Here is a 20,987-nt window from a genome sequence, read left to right on the forward strand (position 1 = left end):
ATTCATGTACTAATTTGAGAAAGAATTAGGAAAATTTTAGAAACAGCAATTCACGGAATTGGTTGGCTAGCAAACAGAGCATGAAATTTTTTGTAAGAGTGATCTAAAATTTTGCCAGTTTAATATAATGCCAGATTCTCTGCAGTCGCCAACACTGATGAGTGTGCAGATCACTCCACTTCTGCAGCACTTTTCCTTCAGGACATGTAACCATAAGGGTGCCCAACATGCACCAGTGTGAAAATGCACAGTTAAAGTTGAAACAGGTTAAAATTTTAGCCGTTTACATTAGAGAGGAAAACATTTCCAACAATAATACTTGTAACCACAATTAGTAATCAGTAATTCAGGCTGTAATTTAGCCTGCTTCTGGATTCTACAGTGACACTGAATTGTATTTCAGGATTATGGAGTTTATTTCTTCTAACTCTAGCAGGCAAGGGCACACCGTTGCTGATAGACAGTGGATTGCTTTTCACTGTGCATTAGTTATGTTACATCCTGGAATGGAGTTGGAAATCCCTGCTCCAAAGTCTGAAAACTCCATAGAATACCTCATGAATACAATGGATTGTTTTTCTCATGTTATATTCTTATCCACAGAAGCAAAATGTAGTAGTTGATGTATTTGACCTGTTTTCTATCCACTCAGGAAAGTATTAAGCTGCATGCTGTATGGGTTGCTTATATTGTCTAATGCAAGCATTCTTTTCTTTGAAACTGGTTAGCTTAATTGAAGAGATTATTAGATCTTGAAATCTAGATAATCTTTCCAGAATACCAGTAAAATAAGGGCAAAAGGTGAATAAAGAAAAGACAAAATTTGGCGTCTTCTTTTCAACTGGCACTGGGGTGCCAGTTTACAGATCTCAGAGCTGGCCCTGCTGAGATCAGTCTCTCAAAATTCTCTCAAAATTGTGTGCTGTGTTGGCCTCATGGATACCACCTGCCCTTATGGAACTGTGGCCATGGAACTGAGTTGTTTTGAGACCTGGCAGGTTGCTTGCATTAGCAGAGTGGATGTGGACATGCAGTGCTGCTCTTTTCTTCTGGCTAAAGACCTGATGACTTGCTGGCATTGCTGGAGCTGGACTTCCACATGGTGCCTTTCTCAGTACTTCTGTCAAGTTTCAATTTTGACATATAAATTACAGTATAATGGCAGCTGAGTTTCTAATGTGAATTGGTTCTCTTTTTTTTCCTCTTTTGTTTGTAATACAGCACCTGCAAGTCACTGATAGAGATGCAGCAAGAGCCCTGTGGTGTCTGAAACAGTAACATTCTGATGTATTTAATAATGAGCAGAACTGGCATTCACTTCATTAGGGACAAAGATATTTTTGCTTTGCTTTTCTTCGAATAATTGTGTTCAAAATGGCTGGTATTTCTTACTGTGGGCTAACACATAAAGTCAGGGTAGACTTGAGTTAGAATTAAGTACTTCACTTTTACATGCACTTGCATTACTTACATTAAATGTAGTTTTTTGTCACTCAGTGGAGTGACAGTTTATGAAGAATTGGATTCTAGATACCTTTTTCTTCAGGGGCCAGAAGGGTTGATAAATTTGAAATACAAGTGTGGAACACATTGCACAAATGCAATAATCATGGAAGTAGGCCTAGCTGTGTTTTTCTGGCAGCTCTTAATAGTGTGTGAAACAAGACCTCAGCACTCTTATTTTGCAGTTGCTCATCACAAGTGCTGAAATGTTCATCATTAGCTGACTGTAATGCTGTGATTTCTAATAGCAGTCAAGTCACCTGGCACAAGGCAACCAGTTCAGTTCTTTACCAGACAGGCTATACTTACATATAGTTATTTCAAATGACACTGGCATTTAAAAATAAAAACTCTTAGTTCTGAAGCCCTGAGACTATGTTTGAAATAATTTTGTGATTTTTTTTTTCTTTGACCCTTTGAAATTTTAACAGTTGAATTTGAGCATCAGAGATTGTTTTCTTTACTTTTGAGTGAAATTTCTTTTGAACTCTGGCTGTAAGCTGTGAAGTTCATACAGGACTAGCAAAATTCATTGTTTTAAAACTGATTTATAAAGGGAAGCATAATATTAGAATTGAGACACTTGCAGGTGCTAACCAGAGACTTATAATATATAAAGTCATTACAGTAATACTTTAAAAGAATCACCAGAACAGAAGAACCTTGTGAAAGAAGGTTTTGCTGTGCTTACTGCCTGAAGTGCTTTGTTTATTCAAACACCTGCATGGACATTTTGGATCTTTCTTTGTTATGCCACTCTGTTTAGCATTCCATGTAACAGTGACTTTCTCATGGGGACAGATTCTCAGCTGTTGCAAAGAGTAGCTGAGTACCTGGCCTGCACAGACCTGTCAGTCTCCAGCTTGGATGGGACTGGTGGGCACAGAAACCAAACCAGCCCTTCCCACTCCCCTCTGTCTTCATGTCAGTGTTGAGGCAGTGTAGAGGCTGTGCAGAGAGACTGTTCCTAACGCTTAACACTTTGTACCTGATTTGTACACAAATCAGAAAATTCAGGTCTGATTCTTAAATCTCCATCATCCTTTAGGCTACCAAAAGAGTGAGATTTTCCTATCAGAAGTTGGCAGTGTATTGCCCTCAGTACTGTCAGTTCACAGACATTGGCTTAAACCCTTCCCAACAGACCAAATCAAATAAACCAACCAAGCAAACCATCAAACAGTGGAAGGTACATACCAGAATACCTTTAGAATGCTCTGTTTTACTTTTGTTCTTGCTGTTTTATAGTAATTTCAGTGCATCTTGCACCTCTCTTATGTTTCTTACTTTAAATGGTATTTCTACTGTATAGATCAGCAACATTAATTTACCCTTTTCTTGTTCCTGAGGTTTTCCTTTCATGCTCACTTTGCAGTGCTCTCCTCTAGGAAGTACTGGGATCTTTGGCTATTCATCATTTCCTAACACCTTTTGACATAAGGTGTCCTCCCTCTATATTTCAGCTGATTTGCAGACAAATGGTGATAACCCAGCTGAAAATGAGTTTTGTCTAAAAAAACCCCATCAGCTACAATTGCTAAACACTCAGTAATGATCCACTATATGTGCAGTAATTCACTCTGTGGCAAATGTACTTGTCCCATTTTTATTGGTGGTAATTCTCATCATGCTTTGAAGGACCATTCTCCCATTCCCCTGCTCCTGCCTGCTGCTCACACTGCATCTGCAGGCACGTTTACCTTCTGGCATCTTGCCTCAATAATTCACAATGTCAGTAAAAGCAAAGAGTGGTCAGTGTGACCATGGTGTGATTGTTCCTGCTTTCAGAAATTTAATGATATTTCTTGGAATCAGTGAGCTTTTAACAGCACTTCAATTGTAAAGCACCTCCGAAGTGTTAACAGAACACTTCTCAAAGTGAGAAGTTTCTGAATCTAGCTCAGGTTAATTTCTTTGCTGGGGTAGCATACTCTTTGTACAAACTTCCTCTACTTCATACTCTGCAGTGAATTGTAAGCAATTACCTTGAATCACTAAAAAGAAACAACAAAAAAGCACCACCATTCTCTCTGGAATTCTGCGTGCTTCCTTTCGGTGAGAGAGGAGGACTGATGAAGCGTCTGACTTCATCTACAGCTCCTCAGGTCTTCCAAGCTCTCAGCAGAGCTGGAGGCACTCTTGCCATGGGCCAGGAGATGCCAGCTGTGCCATGCCTTGCGTGGTGCTGGCTCTGAGGCACTTTTGTGTCCCCACAGCGAGCATGCCCACCAGCGAGACCGAGTCGGTGAACACGGAGAACGTCAGCGGGGAAGGGGAGAGCCCGGCGTGCTGCGGGAGCTTGTGGTGAGTGCACGGGGGAGCCGAGTTCCCACCCCACCAGCTCTGAGGAGCTCAGCCCTTCAAAGGGTCCTTCTTTCCCCACTGCTTGTTTAGCCAAAAGTGCCTTGAAATAGCCAGGCTTTGTATGGCACTTGCAGGAGTTTGATGTTAGACTGACTATAAAAGTATCAAAGTGCTCTTAAAAGTCTCAGGTTAAGATGGTATAAAGCAATTCAACTCAGCTTGGAGTGGAATTGTGATCTCCTGAAAGATTTTATGAAATACTATTTTTGTCCGAAATTATAAGAAAGGAAGGAAAGTTTCTAATGACATGTACAACCAAATATTTTCTCTTAAATTGTGCATGACCTCAGGAATAGGTATTTTTTAGACAATAACAATATATGGGAATATTTCTATAACCCATAGTGTTCAGTATTTATTTGCTCAGATTTTCATGACTTCCAGGCAGCTTCTACATGTTTATTCAAGGTTTGTTTACTGAGTTTTAAAGGAGATTTCCTTTCTTTCACTAAGAAAATTTGTAAGGCTTTAGAAATGTTATTTCAGAAAATAAATAACATAAAAAAGAATTTCAGCATTCACGATGCATTTTGTTAAAAGTTTGTTTTATGTATGTGTAATACCAGTGCAAAATTCTAAAGGAAATGAATTTGTTAATTACTTTCCCCCCATTCTTAAAAATGTATTTTCCTTTTCTTCTAGTCAAACCATCTCAAAATCCAAGTTCAGGTCAGTATTTTCCTTTTATAATCACGTTTTAAGATAAATGCAAAATCTTGGTCCAATTCTCACTCTTCTGGACTGATCCTCGTTCCAGCTTCTGGAATGTTACTCTGCAATGTCAGTACACTGAGTTTGAGCACAAAGTCAGGCCGTAACTTATCAAGGATATTGTTTTGAAAGTAATGTCAAAATGCCTTGGGATCAAAATAGAAAATGCCTTTCATTGCAAGCTCGCCTACCTGCTGCACTACAAGTCAAAATAGAAGTTAATCTTTGGGAGCATTCCTTTACTTGTATCAACCTAATGGAGAAATTTACTGCTATTCTCCTTTTTGAATTTTTCTTTTTTCTCTGTATTCTGTTTAAGTATGCCTCTGTTATTCATGCACATTCATGTATGTACCAGTTAGCTATACTTTACTGTGACTGGTTCCACACATATTTTTGGGGAAAACAAAAAAATAGCCCCATTGACTTGAGAAAGCTTGGAGTTATGCAGTTTGAGCCTGCTTGTGAGTCTTGTAAGTGAGATATCCCACCATTATTGCTCTTGTCTCATGGACTTCAATGACAGGGTGTTCTGTAAGTGTAAAAACAGTTTGACCTACCCAGGGAGTGAGGCATCCTGCTGATGGCCATGGACACAGCCCTTAGAGCAGGGGATTGGCAAGATAAGAACGTTCTTGAATTCATGTTGATTTATGGCAGCACAGGATATTTTTCCTTTATATGGTCAGAATACTGCAAAGGCTTGAAATGTCTTTGTACTGATATCTGAAACCAGTATTGATTTCCTTTACTACAAGTACAAATTTAAGGGGCACAAAGAAAACTTAGTTAATGCTTGAACAGAGTTCCCAGAAGTGAAGTAGAGAAATCTAGTTTTATGAGTACAAAGATATATCCTCACTTGTGAATCCAGCTCATATCTAAGTACAGCCTCAGCTCATCACTCCTATTTATTTCACAGACATTTGCCCACTGACACAATTTCATTGCACATCAGTAGAAATCTCTAGGAATTACTAAATTTTTAAGGTTTCTGATGTTATAGGGTAGATTTCTGAAAGGTGACCTCAGCATTCCTATTCTGTTTAATTCTGCCAGAATTCTCTTTGTGGTTTAACTCAAAGCCTATATTTTTAGACTGAATTTAATTTGAATTCTGAGTTGATTCACTGACTTTTCTTTATTGCTATTAAGAGTATGGGGCCTTGGAAAGATAGATATACTTTGTTACCCAATGAAATGTTAAATGCAGCTTAATTGAATTACGTCACAGGCAATTGGAGTCTCCAAATGTTGTGGTTTACATTTAGAAATCTATAGGGAAATATAAAAAAAGGAATAACATGTTAGCATTCCCTAATCTACAACTAGTAATGATTTACACAGCTATTGAAGTACTATACACTTATTTATGAAAATACACCTGCTCACACACACGCAATTGAACTTGTTTTCTATGCAGAAGAAAACCACACTCTCCTTAAGCTCATATGTGTTTTCCATATAATAATACATTTATTTTTATTTGGATTTTCAGTCGACGCTGGCGTCGCTGGAACCGCTTTAACAGAAGAAAATGTAGGGCTGCAGTAAAATCTGTCACATTTTATTGGCTTGTTATTGTCTTGGTCTTTTTGAACACGTTAACTATCTCATCAGAGCATTACAATCAACCTGACTGGCTGACCCAGATCCAAGGTACAGTCAAAAATTATTTGTCCTGGTCTTGAGTATGGGTAGTTGTGTTCTATCAGTGGCTACTTTTGTACTTTGCCATTTTGTTGTTTACTGTCTGAAGGATATTCAGCCCAGCCAGAGGGAGAAAAAGGAAATGACTGAATGTGGTCTTTGGCTTCCATAGCTGTAACACAGCTGAGTAATGCAGCAGCACAGACCTGACAATGCTAAATTGTAAATAACTGTACCTTTATCATGAAACTGTGCTTGAAAGATGAGGAGGAAGTGGGAACTGGCACAGCAGGACTTGCTGTGGGCTGGTTGCTTAAGTTACAGTGTGGACTCAAGCTGTGAGCTGAGGAACCATGAACTGCACAACAGATTGCAAAGATGAATAGTTTATAGCTGGCAGGAAGCTTTACATCCTTGTGTAACTTTTGCCACTTAAGCATCAACTACAATCCAACATAAAAAAAAGCAGTACTTCCTTTTTAGGCAAAAAGCTGCAAACTCATATAGAAAGTATAGTACTAATATGTTAAAATAAAAATGGAATCTATGAGGCAATTCAGAATCTTTTTTTTCTTTAATATTTTGTTCCAGATATCGCAAATAAAGTTCTTCTGGCTTTATTCACCTGTGAAATGTTAGTAAAGATGTACAGCTTGGGCCTACAGGCCTATTTTGTTTCTCTCTTTAACCGCTTTGATTGCTTCGTTGTTTGTGGTGGCATTGTTGAAACCATTTTGGTGGAGTTGGAAATTATGTCACCCCTTGGAATTTCAGTGTTTCGCTGTGTTCGTCTCCTGCGTATTTTTAAAGTAACAAGGTAAGATTATCTAATACTGCTAATTCTAAGGATAGCTGAAGAGTGATCAGCAATTGTTTTGTAATACTTCATCATGCACTGCTCTTTTACTGTTTTGTTGGGGTTTTTTTGGTGTGTGTTAACACACGCATTTTAATTTATAGGCACTGGGCATCCCTGAGCAACTTGGTAGCATCCTTGTTAAACTCAATGAAGTCCATTGCTTCACTGTTGCTTCTGCTTTTCCTCTTCATCATAATCTTCTCGTTGCTTGGAATGCAGCTGTTTGGAGGCAAATTTAATTTTGATGAAACTCAAACCAAACGGAGCACCTTCGATAATTTTCCACAAGCCCTTTTAACTGTATTCCAGGTAACTTTCTTTCATCCCGTATGAGACATTTTACCTTTGATCAACAAAACTGTTTAAGTGATCATGTTGCCTGAAAATGAAATCATGAATACTATTTATCCAGTTTACTTTAAGTAGCATTCTGCTCATTAAATTCAGTACTCTGGTAACTTTGCACCATTCGTACCATTTGTTTCATATCTTCTTTGATTTATCTATGCAACATAGCTGTATGTTACTTCACAGAGTTAAATCTCCTTTGTCCATCAAACACATGACTAGAAGAAGAGGTGGAGTGTTATATTTATTTTGATCAAATTCTTTTCTTTGACTTCATTGGCTGTGTAACTTCAGCTGTTCTCAAGCAAGAGAAAAATAATAAGTCTTTAAAGAGTGCATATTTACGCTGAGGTCATATCACTATAACATAAAAATAAACATTAATTTCTTTAGAGAACAGGTTTTATTAAAATCTTAAGGCAGACTTGTCTGCTACTAATGAAATAGTAAGAACATATTTAGAGTTTACTTTTCACTTATTTGTGATGCTTTTTTAAAACTAACTTTTCCCAATTTGGACATTGGCATTAGGCTATTTGGTTTCGTCTTGCTCACCGTTTTCACACTTGGCTGTGTACATTACCACAATATTTGGTTTCAGCCATTGCAGGTGAGAGTTAAAGCTGACCCTGCAGGATTCAGCTTGGTGTCAACTTCCTGTCACCTGGGTAGAAGTCTCATCTGGTGGCTGCCCAGAGCAAGCAGAAAATCTTTCCATTTAATTTCAAGATAAGGAAATATTAATGAGAAATTTCCTTATAGGGAAAAGTACTCACATTTGACTTGACATTACCCCTACAAAAACTTAGGAATTTACTTTCCAGTTCAGCTGAGTTAGATTTTATTCAGATTTTAGGCTGTCTCATTTTCAAAGGAATGGAGATTCCTTCAGTTTTAGAAGACATTCAGGAGTAACCAACCTGTTGGGTGCTGACCAGCAATGAAAATTAGTTGGATGATTTTAGCTCTACAAAAATGAATTTTAGAAAATGGTGTGCATTTATTTTTCTTAAACAACCATTTAATTGCTTGGAAGAAGAGTGAGTATTACATGTTTTATCAGGATGGAAGTGATAATTTTGAAGAAATATATGAAGTGTCCCTAAAACCTGCATTGCAATACTCAGAATTTTCATTGTAGTACAGACTTGTGGCCAGTATTTAAAAAAAGAAGAAAAAAGGAACCTTAAAACATATACTGACTTTAAGTGATGGACATTTTTTGACATTGCTACATAAGTGGCATTACTGAAAACCAGGGCTCTTACTTTGGCATGCCAAGATCAATAAAATTTCAATATAATTTAATTTTCATTATTTTTGCCTTTGAAGTTCAGTCATATAAATGCATAGCATAAAATAAAAGCTGTTAGAGCTAAATCCGAGCTTTCAGGAGAGATTTAAATGGGAATTTTAAAACAATGCATGAAAAGAACGTGGTAGTGCTTTATGAATACAGGAGGTTAGTTGTGTTGTATTGTCAGAGGAAATGTATTTCTCTATTCACTTTTGATGCTGAGTTACTACTAATCTAAAATCTGCTCCTTAGATCCTAACAGGGGAAGACTGGAATGCTGTCATGTATGATGGCATAATGGCATACGGTGGTCCCTCATCCTCAGGCATGATTGTCTGTATATATTTCATTATCCTCTTCATCTGTGGTAACTGTATCCTTTACACTGGGTAGAAACTCTCTGAGTGGGGCTGTGTGCCAGGGACATCCACAAAAATCCCTGTGGGAGGGGCGAAATGGTCACAGGCAAGGGCTCTGCACGTGCCAAGTCCTCTAAACAACCTTTCCTTGTTCCTGAGGAACCAGAGGCAGTGATCTCCAGGCCATCTCTGGCCACCACCACGGCAGAAAGCAGAGAGTGTTTTCTTTCTTCCTTCCTTCCTTGGGAGCTGTGCCCTGCTGCTGTTTGTGACGGCTGGCAGTGCAGGGCTGGAGCCCAGCCCGTGGGCAGCGATGGTGCCCCGTCCATCCCCGAGCTCTGGCACGGGCTGAGGGTGAGCCAGGGACCCTCTGCAGGGCAGGGACCAGGGCACACACCCTGGGGCAGCTGGGACAAAGTCTGCAACATTCCCCTTCCCTGCCTTCAGTGATCTGGAAATGCTTCCTTGGCCCCACGTAGAAACAAACTACTGCCCCTCTCAGAAGTTCTTAAAAGGTCAGGAGGTGATGGAAGGACAAAACCATTGTATTTTCTGCACTATATGGTATTTGTATCAGTATTTGTAGTTAACTGATATGGACTGAAGAACTGAGTTTGATTGCTGTAGACATGAAAGACAGTGCATTATAAAAATGAATTTTTCAAAATGCCTGAACAGTCTGCACATATAATAGACAATTTCATATTTGGACTTGCTCAGGCTAGCATGAAGTTGAATTTCATTTATTTAAAAAAATACCTCAAGCATTCTGCTATTTTAAAACCCGTGACCCTAATGGATCCCTGCTCACTTTACAGCCAGTATCAGTCTGGTCCATTAAATGGGTGTTATTTGCACTACACTGCAGCATCACAATCCTCCACGCTGTAGGTTGGGAACATGTGTTTTATATCTCTCACATTGTCAGTGTTTATGCTGATAATAAACCACACAAGTGTGGTAAGGCATAATGTCCTTAAAATGATTTGAAATAGATATCTTGCTAAATGTCTTCTTGGCCATTGCTGTGGATAACTTGGCAGATGCTGAAAGTCTAAATACAGCTCAGAAAGAAGAAGCTGAAGAAAAGGAAAGGAAAAAGAATGCGAGGTAAAATAGATGGGCATGTTGAACCAGCAGGAGGGGGAAGGAGGAGGGTACTGAGTTCTTCCATGAGGCTTTTTTTTTATATGAATGTCTTTACCAACTTCAAAATGTGCTGGACTCAGGGAAAAAAAAAGGGTTTGTCTAGATGCTAAAATAATAGACAAACAGAATAATTTTAGATAAAAATTTAGGTAGTAAATGGGGTGAATAAGAATGTAATGATAAACCAACTGATATTTAAACATTGCAGCACTAGGATTTATTGTGCAATTAGCACAAGAATTTATCTGTTGTTGCCAGTGCACAGCTCCCTGTGGAATCAGTTCTCTAAGCCTTATATAGACAAGTAGAAAACTTTCTTTTGAAATCAGTGCAAGCCTGTTGAAGTCAATGAAAGTTGTTTGTATGAGTCCAAGGGCACAGTTTATCCCTCTAGAAAGGAGTAATGATCATGCATTGAATGTTTTAGGGATTAGCCTCTGGAATTATATTCAAAATAACAATCTTTTAAATGGATCATTGCATTCAAATGCAGTAGATTTTATTGCTCTGACATCTACAGCTGTACAAAATATTTCAAATATTTTATCATTAGGCTTTTAGCTTTCCATAGAATTGGTATAGTTCCCTTAAAATTGTCTGTCTTTACATGGCATGCTTTGTAATTGTTATTGTATTGTTTTATAGAAAGGAGAGTCTGGAAAATAAAAAAACTGAGAAGTCAGAAGGTGACCAAAAGAAGCCCAAGGATAGTAAGGTGTTTATCCTAAAACTTGTCTCTTTTCTAAGAAGCAATTTTACTGATTTTGCCAGGGAATACTTTGTATTGTGCATCGTACAATTCTTTGTATGAGTCCATCATCCCTACATTTTTTTTCCAGGTGAAGAAAACTTAATTCTGATGCTTTGCATCCTCACAGTGTCTCTTAAACCAGAAAAATCCTTTTGGTTCAAGGATATCCTGAGAGAGGAAGCTCTTAGAGAACAAAATAATTAATGTTAGAAAAATGTGATTTTATTCTTAGGATCTCTGTAGGTGAGATCAGTGAATGATAAACTCTTAAAATGTTCAAACATTCTTGGTAGATTTTATCAAATTGTGTTGTTTCTATTCTTATTGTGATTTTAGCCAGAAAAATGTGGATATTATAGAAAAATAATTTTTGAAAAATAAGTACTAAAACGTCAGCTCTCCTATGTTCTCAGAGTTACTCTGCTTAAGAAAACTAATTTCTCTGACTTCAGAGGCTTATTTGGTTTGCTTTCTGTGGCCTTTGTACTCTGTATTAAAATTTATTGTTCTTCCTGTGCATCCCTTTCATTGCTGTAGGTGACAATTGGCGAATATGGAGAAGGAGAGGAAGAGGATAAAGATCCCTATCCCCCCTGTGATGTACCAGGTATGTGAATACTAGCTAGAAACACATTTAAGTTTGTTTGCTAAAATATCCTAAACTTGCACTTGGTAAACTGTAAATCAATTCCTTTGAAGCCAGTGAAGTTGTGCTCTCTTATCAGTGGATAAATGGGCCTAAGTATTATCTTTTTCTGCAGCTTCCTAGACAGTACAAGCAGCATTTGAGAGTTAATGTTGTGAGCCTCAGTACTGTTTTGGTAACACTATCTCGATGGGAGAGCAAATTCTAAACTTCTCTGAAACATTTGGCAAAAGAGGACATTCCAGGGCTGACAATGTTTGGTCATTTTTTTCTTGGCCCAGTGAAAATACTTATCTGAAAATCAGTTCTGCCTGATTGCCTGGATGCATGGCACAGAAACCTGTCCTGAATTTTGAGCACACAGTGTTCACCCAGTGCCCAGAGCTCGGCGCTCAGCTCAGGCTGCCAGGGCTGAGCTGAGCTGGGACTCCAGAGGAGTCCCCAGGTGAGGCTGCTCAGGACCAGCAAAGCCTGTTAATGCACTCATGCACACACCCACATATGCATAACACCCTGTGACAATATTTGGATGTTCACATATTGGTTTATAGACTTTTAGAGTCATGCTATGAATGTATATTTCCTATAAGCCATGTGTATTCTCATACAAGCCATGCTTTTATATTGTTATGAACAAAACCTTGATATTTTTTAGTTTATAGTAAAAAGAATGTTTAATCTAAAGTAGGTGAAGATGAAGAAGAGGAGGAGGATGAGCCAGAGGTACCAGCAGGCCCACGTCCCCGTAGGATATCAGAACTTAACATGAAGGAGAAGATAACACCTATCCCTGAAGGGAGTGCCTTCTTCATCTTCAGCAGCACCAACCCGTAAATATGATTTGAAAAATATTGGTTTAGACATCAAGGTTTAGCAGTGAATTAACAGACCTCCTTCTAGGGAGACCAGGAGTAGAAATCTAGTGTCTTCAACAGAAAGGAGATTGGCTTCCCTCCTAAAATTTTCCGACTGACTTGGTAAATGAGAAGAATCTGAAAAATATGTTGTTTTTCTTCCCACTGTTGAAGATAATAGCATTTTGTACATGTAGTCTGAGTTCTCACATGTCTGCAAAGTATCCTTTGAGGTGTTTTATCTATGTCCTATGTTAGTCACTGGATATAAAAGATCTGAACATCTGCATGAGAAAGAATATCTAGTAACCCTAGTAACCTTTGTGGTGGAGAAACCAGAAAAAGAGAAAAGTAGAAGAAAGGTTGCACATATTCCTCTTAGGGTAACAGCATTTCCCAGATTCAAACAAGCATCAAAGATAAAGACAAATTATTTCAAAAAATCAAGAACTGTAATAGTTGGATTTTGGGGAGGCAGTGGAATCTTTCACCACTTTAGTCTAACTCCAGAGCATTTGGAGTTCTACCCTGGTGAAGACAGCAAGCTTGACTAGTCAGTACAAGTCCTTACTTAATATTTATTTGGCATGGGAGAATGCTGCCTTTCAGTGATAGAGGCCATCAAGTTTAGAAGAAGATCAAGACAAAATGTTTTGGATGCAAAATCATTCAAGTTTGTTGAACATTTCAAATTACTTTCAGCTTCAGCTAACACTATGTATTCTTGGTCTGAAATGACCAATTTCCTTAACTAAGATACATCACACTCCAAGCATCTACTTAATAAAAGGAGAAGAAATTTTAGCCAAGAACCTTCTGAATCTTCATCAGAATTTAGACAACTTCAGTATTAGTTATGAACCTGATCCTGCCTTTTTTTCAGTTTAATCCCAGACCTGCTCTGTATTTGTGATTCCTTTGGGCTCAGTGACTCTAAGCACATGCACAGTTACACTTCACATCATGTGGCTAAAGCCTGACAGCTCTGGAGCCTTCCACACCCACTTGTCCTGTGATTCTATAAGAAAATCTTCATGGAGATTCTGATTTGAGTCCTAAGTAGCACAAGGAGATCTGCAGCCTAAGCTGCATCTCTCAATTTTGACAACTTCAGTGAGAATCAAATTGAACTGGGGATCTGAAATTATTTATTATCTAGCCTTGATCTTTCTGACCTTGATCTTTCTGTGACTGCATGTGCACAGTGCCACAAGCACTGGAACTTGTGGTGTTCACAACCCAGTAGAAACCAACCCCTCCCAGAGAGCTTTAAGTGCATCTTCACAGCGGGTGAATTGGATTTTGAATTTATTTACATTCTAAGGGATCAGACTGATGGCTTCAGGAGTTTTATTGCTTCTAGCTGCTGATTGTTGCTCTGTTCCACCAGTGCTGGCAGAGTAACAGAAAACATGTTGTGTATTAACCATCTGCTGAATTCTGTGTGCAAAAATGGTGTGTTTCTGTATCTCTTTAGAATTCGAGTGGGATGCCACAGACTTATCAATCACCACATCTTTACCAATCTCATCCTTGTATTCATCATGCTGAGCAGTGTTTCCTTAGCAGCAGAAGATCCAATTCGCAGCCACTCTTTTCGAAATAATGTAAGCCTTTCATTTTTGTCTGATGATAAATATACCCTCACGGATACAATCCTTTGGCCTAATGCCTGGTTTTTAATTTTCATGTTAAAAAACATTCCTTCTTGTTTTTTCAAGCTATGCATTTGTATTCCTTTTGCTCTAAGAAACATACATCTTTAAAGACAATTGACTTTATTGGTGGAACATCATGAGTATTAGAAGTGTTTATTATTTACATAGTGCTTTTTCTGTGACTGTAAATATATCACGAAAAAATATTCTCAAGCTAAATAGAATATCTATAATTTTCATATTTTTTCCTACTTTGCAGCTGGAGTACCTGGTGTGCAATTCCTGAATCACTCTTACTGCCTCACAGTGTTTGATGCTGATTTAAAAATGCCAGTTAAAATTATCACTGTTTATCATGTTTGGAACAGACTCTGATGTGTCCTCTCTTCATTGGCTCTGTTGTGTGGCCTTGGGGCACTTGGATGATCCCTCTGTTAGTGAATGTAAGGACTCATGGGGTGTTACCTCCTCTCTCAGGGAAGCTCGTGTGGCCACTCTGAGGGGTTTGAGTTACCCCCACACCGGACTCAAAGATATTTGGATTCTTGACTGGCTGCATCAGAAACTAAACAAATCTCACTTTTCTCTAAATACACATGTAAGAGGAGGATCAGAGCATTCCCAGCTCTTGCCTTGACTCATAGAAAAATACTATTTTAGCCTAAAAACCATTAATCTCACTAATGTGTCTCTATTAATCAATAAAATTGTATTTTATGTGGGGACTAAACATCTGTGTTCTCCCAAAACAAATTCTTGAATTTGTTTAAGCACATTTTAAGTGGTTAATCTAGTGGGAAACCTAACTGTTACTCAACAGCACAGTTATCAGACAGAGAAACTAAAATAAATCCACTTTCATGGACTTTTTTAGCTTTGTTGCACTTGATTCAGCTGTGTAGCAAGACTCTCACATTCTTGTGAGTTGGGTTTGCTCTGGGTTGGGTAGGAAATAGCTGAGATGGTGCAGCTTGGTAGTGGTCCATGGGGACTTTGGGGATGCTTTGACAGAACTTCCAGCACTCTCCTGTTTTAGGTACAAAGTGATTTGTAGAGATGGTCACAGAGTCAGAGAAACTCTTTTGCATCCTGTAGGACAGGTGGGCCTGCTGAGGCTGCAGAGGTTGTATCTCTCTGGCTCGTGTTGGTGCAACCTCTGAAAGTCTTCTTTTGGCTTTTGGCATGCTCTGAACACTTTTCCAGTAAGTTTAGCATAACCAAAAAGCTAAAACTTTCTCCAGAGGTAAAAAGAGGCCAAAGCACAAAGACACTCTTCATGCACTATTCAGCAGAGCAGTGTACTTCCCTTATCTAAAAAACTGGACCAATGTAATCCTATAAATAAATCACACTAATGGGTAGCAAGGAGAGAGAGCTGGTGGAGAATACTGAAATTGTTATTATGGAAATGGCTTCAAGGGCTGATAATTGTATTTGTAACTAGAGGAGCATTAGGAAAATGTAAGTGGAAAGTGGTGGTAACTGAAAAGATTATTTCTGTTTGGGACACAGACAAAATGTGTGAGGGATTTCAGAAAGGTGTTGCCCTCTTGTTGTAAGTTCTCTCACATGCCCCAGGCCTGCATAATTTTCTTTTTACTGCCCTGAAGGTTCACATTCTCTCAATCAGCCAGGTCAGCAACAGAATGAAACTTTGCAAGCTAGAATGCTTTTAAATATTTTTTCATTTTATTTTAAGCCTGGAGTGAACTGGTTACTGATTAATCTTTGTCATATGGCTTTAACATTTGCCTATTTTTTTCAGCCACACCAAGGGACAGAAGGATGGCATATTCAGTGGAATATGGGGGGAAAATTATTTGTTCTTGTTTAATCTATGACTAATTTCTTTGTGTGTTGTCTTTTTATTTTATTTCTCCTTCCTGCTTGGTTAGTTGCTGAACTGCAGGAAGGATATTTCTGTGCACAACTGTTGGTTAGGTGGATTGCTGGATCCTTGAAGCTAAAGGATCAACCTCCTGCACTTCACTGATTTAGGTGTTAGTGATGTGGCCACAGCTCTGGGTGGTTCTGAGATAATTGTTCTTGTCCTGTTGACAGCAGTGAGGGCAATCCCACAGCCACAATCCTCTTAGAAACTTCATATCACTGCGCAATTCTTGTGGGTTCCTTTAGATTTCCTACAAATAAGTCACTGCTGTATCTTTCCACTTCAAGGAAAAGGGGTTGTGGTGTTGATTTTAAGTGATTAGTTATTCATTAATTTGCTTTGTGACACTCTGCACAAGCCTGTACAGGAACAATATAATGTAGCAGAACGTGAGGTGATCTGCACTCTAGAAGCAACCACTGAAGTTTTATTTTGTGATGCAATACTTTGGTGAAAAACACAGACATTATTAATAAATATTTACTCTTTGTTTAAGATTCTGTATCTCTGCTAAATGCTGAAGAAAGTATCTGTGAAAGCTAGTAGAGGAAAAGTCTGAATTGAAAGAAATTGTTGCCTATTGGGTTCTGTCAATTATTGAGGAGTGAAATCTAATACCTGAGCACAGTGGCATCTGTTCAATTTTTAAGCAAATAAAAATGGTTGCACAATAGCTGGAATTTTAAACCACTATGTCTAAATCCTCCACCTATCTACTTAGATTAATTCAGGTGTTGTGTATGTGGTCTAAGTTGTGAAAATTATTAAGAGATGGATTTCTTACTGTGGCACGTATTATACCTTGCAGATACTTGGTTACTTTGACTATGCTTTCACAGCCATCTTTACTGTTGAAATCCTGTTAAAGGTAATGCATTGTTAATTGATCCTTGTTAGCCCAAAAGCAGCTTTAGCAATAATGTTTGTAACTTTTTGTTTACCTTCCAGATCCTAGGGTATGCAGATTATGTCTTCACTAGTATGTTTACATTTGAGATCATTTTGAAGGTAACAGGTTTTTAAAGGAAGCTTGTTTAAAAGGATTTTCCTTGTGTGTCACCTGCCAAGAAAAGGCCCTTGAAGTGTTCTTTGCCTTTTCTCTAAGCTATCAAAGCTAAACTTTTTTAAACTAGAGGATTTTTTTATTTGACAGTTCCTCATAGTTTTGATTGGTTATTTTTTTACCATTGGGTGCATGAAGAAGCTGATTTTTTATCATTACATCAGTTTAATAATTCATTTTTTACCCTTTTTAAACTTACAGTTGTCAGAAAAGGGAAAAATAAATCACTGCGCATGAGCTTTTCCTTCTCCTTGCTCTGGCATTTCTGAAAGAGAAAATCAGTCTTAAAAGGAGGGAGCATGTAATTTCTCATTTATTTTGCTGAACTATATCCACAGAGCTAAAATAGTAGATAACTATTTTCTTGCAATAGGACTTGCAAGATATCTTGCATTTATCTATCTACACACTAAGATACTTTGCATTTATTTTGGGCATACATTTAAATTCACAGACAGGCATAATTATGCTTGCTTAAATGTATTACCCATGCATGAGCCAAAATTTGGCATTTTAATGTATAGTTTGTGTACTGATTATTAAGGATATCTATTGGGGTTACTCAGATTTTCCATGTACAAGATTTACTGTGGTAAAGAAGATAAATAACCAAAAATTGCATTCACATGAAACAAAATGCTGAACAAGGAAGTAAAATTTTTCATTGGAAATTGGCAAAATGGTTTTTCAGAGATTTACACATGATTCATAAATGTTTCATGCTGAGCTTATTCTCACCTCAAGTTTTTGGTTGAGTAACCCTGATTTATACACTTAAAAATGGCTGGCACACTGAGAATCTGTACATAAACTATGCATTTCCAGTTGAGGATTAATCTTAACAAGATCTCTTCTCCCAGCTTTTGCTCATATTGCTGTGCATACTCTTCACAATGCAATTTGATTATTACTAATTGGTGCAATATTTGGGCTGTTTACAAGATAAGCTGTACTGTAAGTAATAGACTATTTTTATGCTTGTGAATTTTCTCCCAGGCTTAATGTTTATCCCCTTATTTCACATTTTCAACAGTGACAAGCTTGCTATAGAATTGATTATTCTTATTTGTAGCACACTAAAATAAATATCCAGGGGTTTTGCTGCTAGAGAAAGGCCAGACTAAAGGAGAGAACAGAACACTGAAAAGAGCTGTAGCATTAAATCAGACTAGCTCCCAACTCTGAATTCGAGAAGCCATAAAAATATTTTACCATTGTATTTGTGGCAGAAGAGAGACAGTAAACTTCCACATGCTCTGAGCAGCAGGTTCTCCAGCTGCTGCAGTTCCATTTGTGTTTCTCTAGGAGGCAGAGGAATTATAAAGGGCATGATAAAGAAGTATAACTGGATGTGTTAAGAAAAGCAACATTCCTGCAAACTGCAAGAGATTTTGGCACTGAGCAATTTATGAGTTATCCAAGGGAAGCAGGAAACTCTGGAGCTTGGGTTGCTGGAATCTGGAATTGTGAAGATTACAAGGAAACAAATATCACAACCAAAAATGTTGATGCTTCTGATTCTGGTTTCTTCAGGAATCTCTGTAGTGCACTCACACATAAAGGAAAATAAACTGTAGCACGCAGATGTGCTGGACAGTCAGGAGCTGACACAGACACCGTGCCTGCTTTGCTAACACATCTGAGACTTTGCTTTGCTTGCTTGTGCCTGGGGCCCTCCATGTCCTCTGCTGTGCTTCCCACAGTGTCCCAGCTGTGCAGGAGAGTGCTCTGCAAGGAGAAAATTCAAAGCTAGACCCGCAGAAAATAATTCCTTAATTTCCAGGCAAAAAAATATATGAATCTGAAATTAGGATAAGCAGAGGCAGCATTATCACCTGTAGTGAAGAAACTTGTGCAAAAGCAAGCATTAAACCAGAATAACTCTCAGCATGTGAGAAGTCTCCCTGTGCTCTTACTGCTCTCAAACAAGGATTTCCACATTGTACAGTGTTGAGGGTATGAATGAGGATGTGAATAACAGAAAAGCTGCAACATCACTTGAAATCATTTGAGAATTCTCCCTGCATGACACTGAAATTCAGTTTATGATGCTGTTTGGACAACTTGGGAAAGGTGAAAACATCTGAGCAAAGGTCAGATTAGGGATCTGTGCTTTCGTAACCTCCCCTACTGTGCTGATCCCACACCATTAAACTTACTAGAGAGTTGTAGCAAATTCTTCCACTGGGATTTGTGGTGATTGAAATATGAGTCTCAATGTGAAGCTGGGGAGATATGTACCTCACCTGCACTTTAATGTCAGTTATTCACCTAATTTTTGTAGGAGTTGTTACACGAAACTCTGTGTGCTGCTCTTATCATATACAATGTAAATGGGTAGTTGTAGATAGATGTTAGTTTGACATTCAGGGTTGTTTTTGTGCTCAACTCCCACTGATTTTGATGAGTTTAGATGTACTCTGTACAGCTGTAAGTAATTTAATGGAAATTTTATAGTGTAACTTTACTGTATTTCTCATGCCATGGCATAGGTTAAAGCTTTAGCATTTTTACTTTTCTAGCTTTTGAGAATATTTAGTATTTTGACCACCAAAAAGAGGGTTTAACAACAGAATAAGGAGATTAATTAATTTTTGCTTCCCAAAAAAAATACACCTTTCCTTTGCAGAGGTCCAGCCATTGCTGGTGGTGGTGGTTTGCCATGCAGAAAGCCTGGAAATGTCTGCACACTGAGCAGGGATGCAGTGCACTGGGATGCCCCTTGCCTGTAGCTCTGCTCTAATTTGGGAACTGTCCTGAAAGCTGTAGTAACCTGCTGTGAGGGGAACTGAAATAAAATCTCTTCCCTACTCCTCCAGGAACAGAATAGAGGAAAAAGGGATTAAAATGCACAGTCAGTATGGGATGTTCTCTAGTGGCATCAAATTTTCTTACCTGTGGAAAACAAGGAATAGCTCAGTTTTCAGGCTCTGTAGGAGGATCTTCAGGCTGAAGAAATTAGGATCATGTGACTGAGCTGACCAGGAGGTATTTTTCAGAGGTATCCTTGTTTTTGTTATGAGTTTTTAGTTTCAGTTTTTCAGACTTAATCCATAACTATAAGAAGACTTATGCAATATTCTCAGCTGGTGAGTCTGTGCATCCAATGGTTTAATTAGATTCCTCTGTGCATTTTTTAACTGGTACTTACAGTTGTGGTAGGAAGTCTAATTCATGGATTTAGGAGTCAAATGCAGCTTTGTGATACCCAAAACCATCTGCCCAAGTGCCTGCTGCAGCCATAATTAATGGAGCCTCTGTCACTGGCTCGTAATGAAACCTGCAAATAATGCACACAAGATCCACTCTGTAAGCTTTTTTTCATTTAAATATAGGGACATAAAACAAAACAAAAAAATAGAGAATGTCCAAAAGAAAGAGCAATGTTTGATATTCCCAACAGAACAGCAAAATTTAGGGACCTCTGATAACACAGAATACAAACCATCTTTTGGTTTTTAGGTTATTCCAAGATAGCCACTCCTGTCTGCCATAAGCCAGAGCTAAACAGCCTTAGGACAGCCTTGTCCTGCTTCTGAGCTCTCAGGTGTTTGCAGTACATTTTCAGCTCCTTCAGTTCTTAAGATAGTATGAATAATTAGGAGTCAGAATTTGGACCATACAGTTTAGTAAACATGGGAATCTCAAATGTTTTTTTGTAGCAATTTTTCTAACAAAGGCCAAATTAATTCAGGGTAATCAGCTCAGCCTCATCTGTTCTTACACAAATTAAACATTTGTTGACATCAGAAACAATTAGCATATTTGTTGATGTTGCTTGAGCAGAATTTTTCTGATTTGAATGAATGATTTAATATATGTAGAGGGATTGTTTTATATCTCAAAGGATTTTAGAAAGTGAGATAGTATTGTATGCATTCACA

The 20,987-nt window shown here is 38.2% G+C and overlaps 1 protein-coding gene across 13 annotated transcripts in view; it reads left to right on the forward strand.

Annotated features, from left to right (window-relative positions):
- Nucleotides 1-20,987, forward strand: part of CACNA1D (calcium voltage-gated channel subunit alpha1 D) — a 167,441-nt gene that overhangs the window by 93,603 nt on the left and 52,851 nt on the right. For 8 of the 13 annotated variants that reach the window (XM_064432547.1, XM_064432540.1, XM_064432549.1 and 5 more), the window contains exons 10-21: nt 3,720-3,807; nt 4,510-4,536; nt 6,077-6,237; nt 6,820-7,045; nt 7,189-7,396; nt 8,985-9,105; nt 10,087-10,201; nt 10,886-10,955; nt 11,529-11,598; nt 12,323-12,467; nt 13,969-14,098; nt 16,849-16,908. In XM_064432547.1, coding sequence (XP_064288617.1) covers nt 3,720-3,807; nt 4,510-4,536; nt 6,077-6,237; nt 6,820-7,045; nt 7,189-7,396; nt 8,985-9,105; nt 10,087-10,201; nt 10,886-10,955; nt 11,529-11,598; nt 12,323-12,467; nt 13,969-14,098; nt 16,849-16,908 — 1,421 coding nt within the window. Of the gene's footprint in view, nt 1-3,719; nt 3,808-4,509; nt 4,537-6,076; nt 6,238-6,819; nt 7,046-7,188; nt 7,397-8,984; nt 9,106-10,086; nt 10,202-10,885; nt 10,956-11,528; nt 11,599-12,322; nt 12,468-13,968; nt 14,099-16,848; nt 16,909-16,988; nt 17,049-20,987 lie in introns of all 13 variants that reach the window. The other 5 variants (XM_064432550.1, XM_064432539.1, XM_064432545.1 and 2 more) reach the window with 3 other exon arrangements.

Source organism: Passer domesticus, chromosome 9 (genome assembly GCF_036417665.1).
Source record: "Passer domesticus isolate bPasDom1 chromosome 9, bPasDom1.hap1, whole genome shotgun sequence".
In the NCBI taxonomy this organism is placed as follows: Eukaryota; Metazoa; Chordata; class Aves; order Passeriformes; family Passeridae; genus Passer; species Passer domesticus.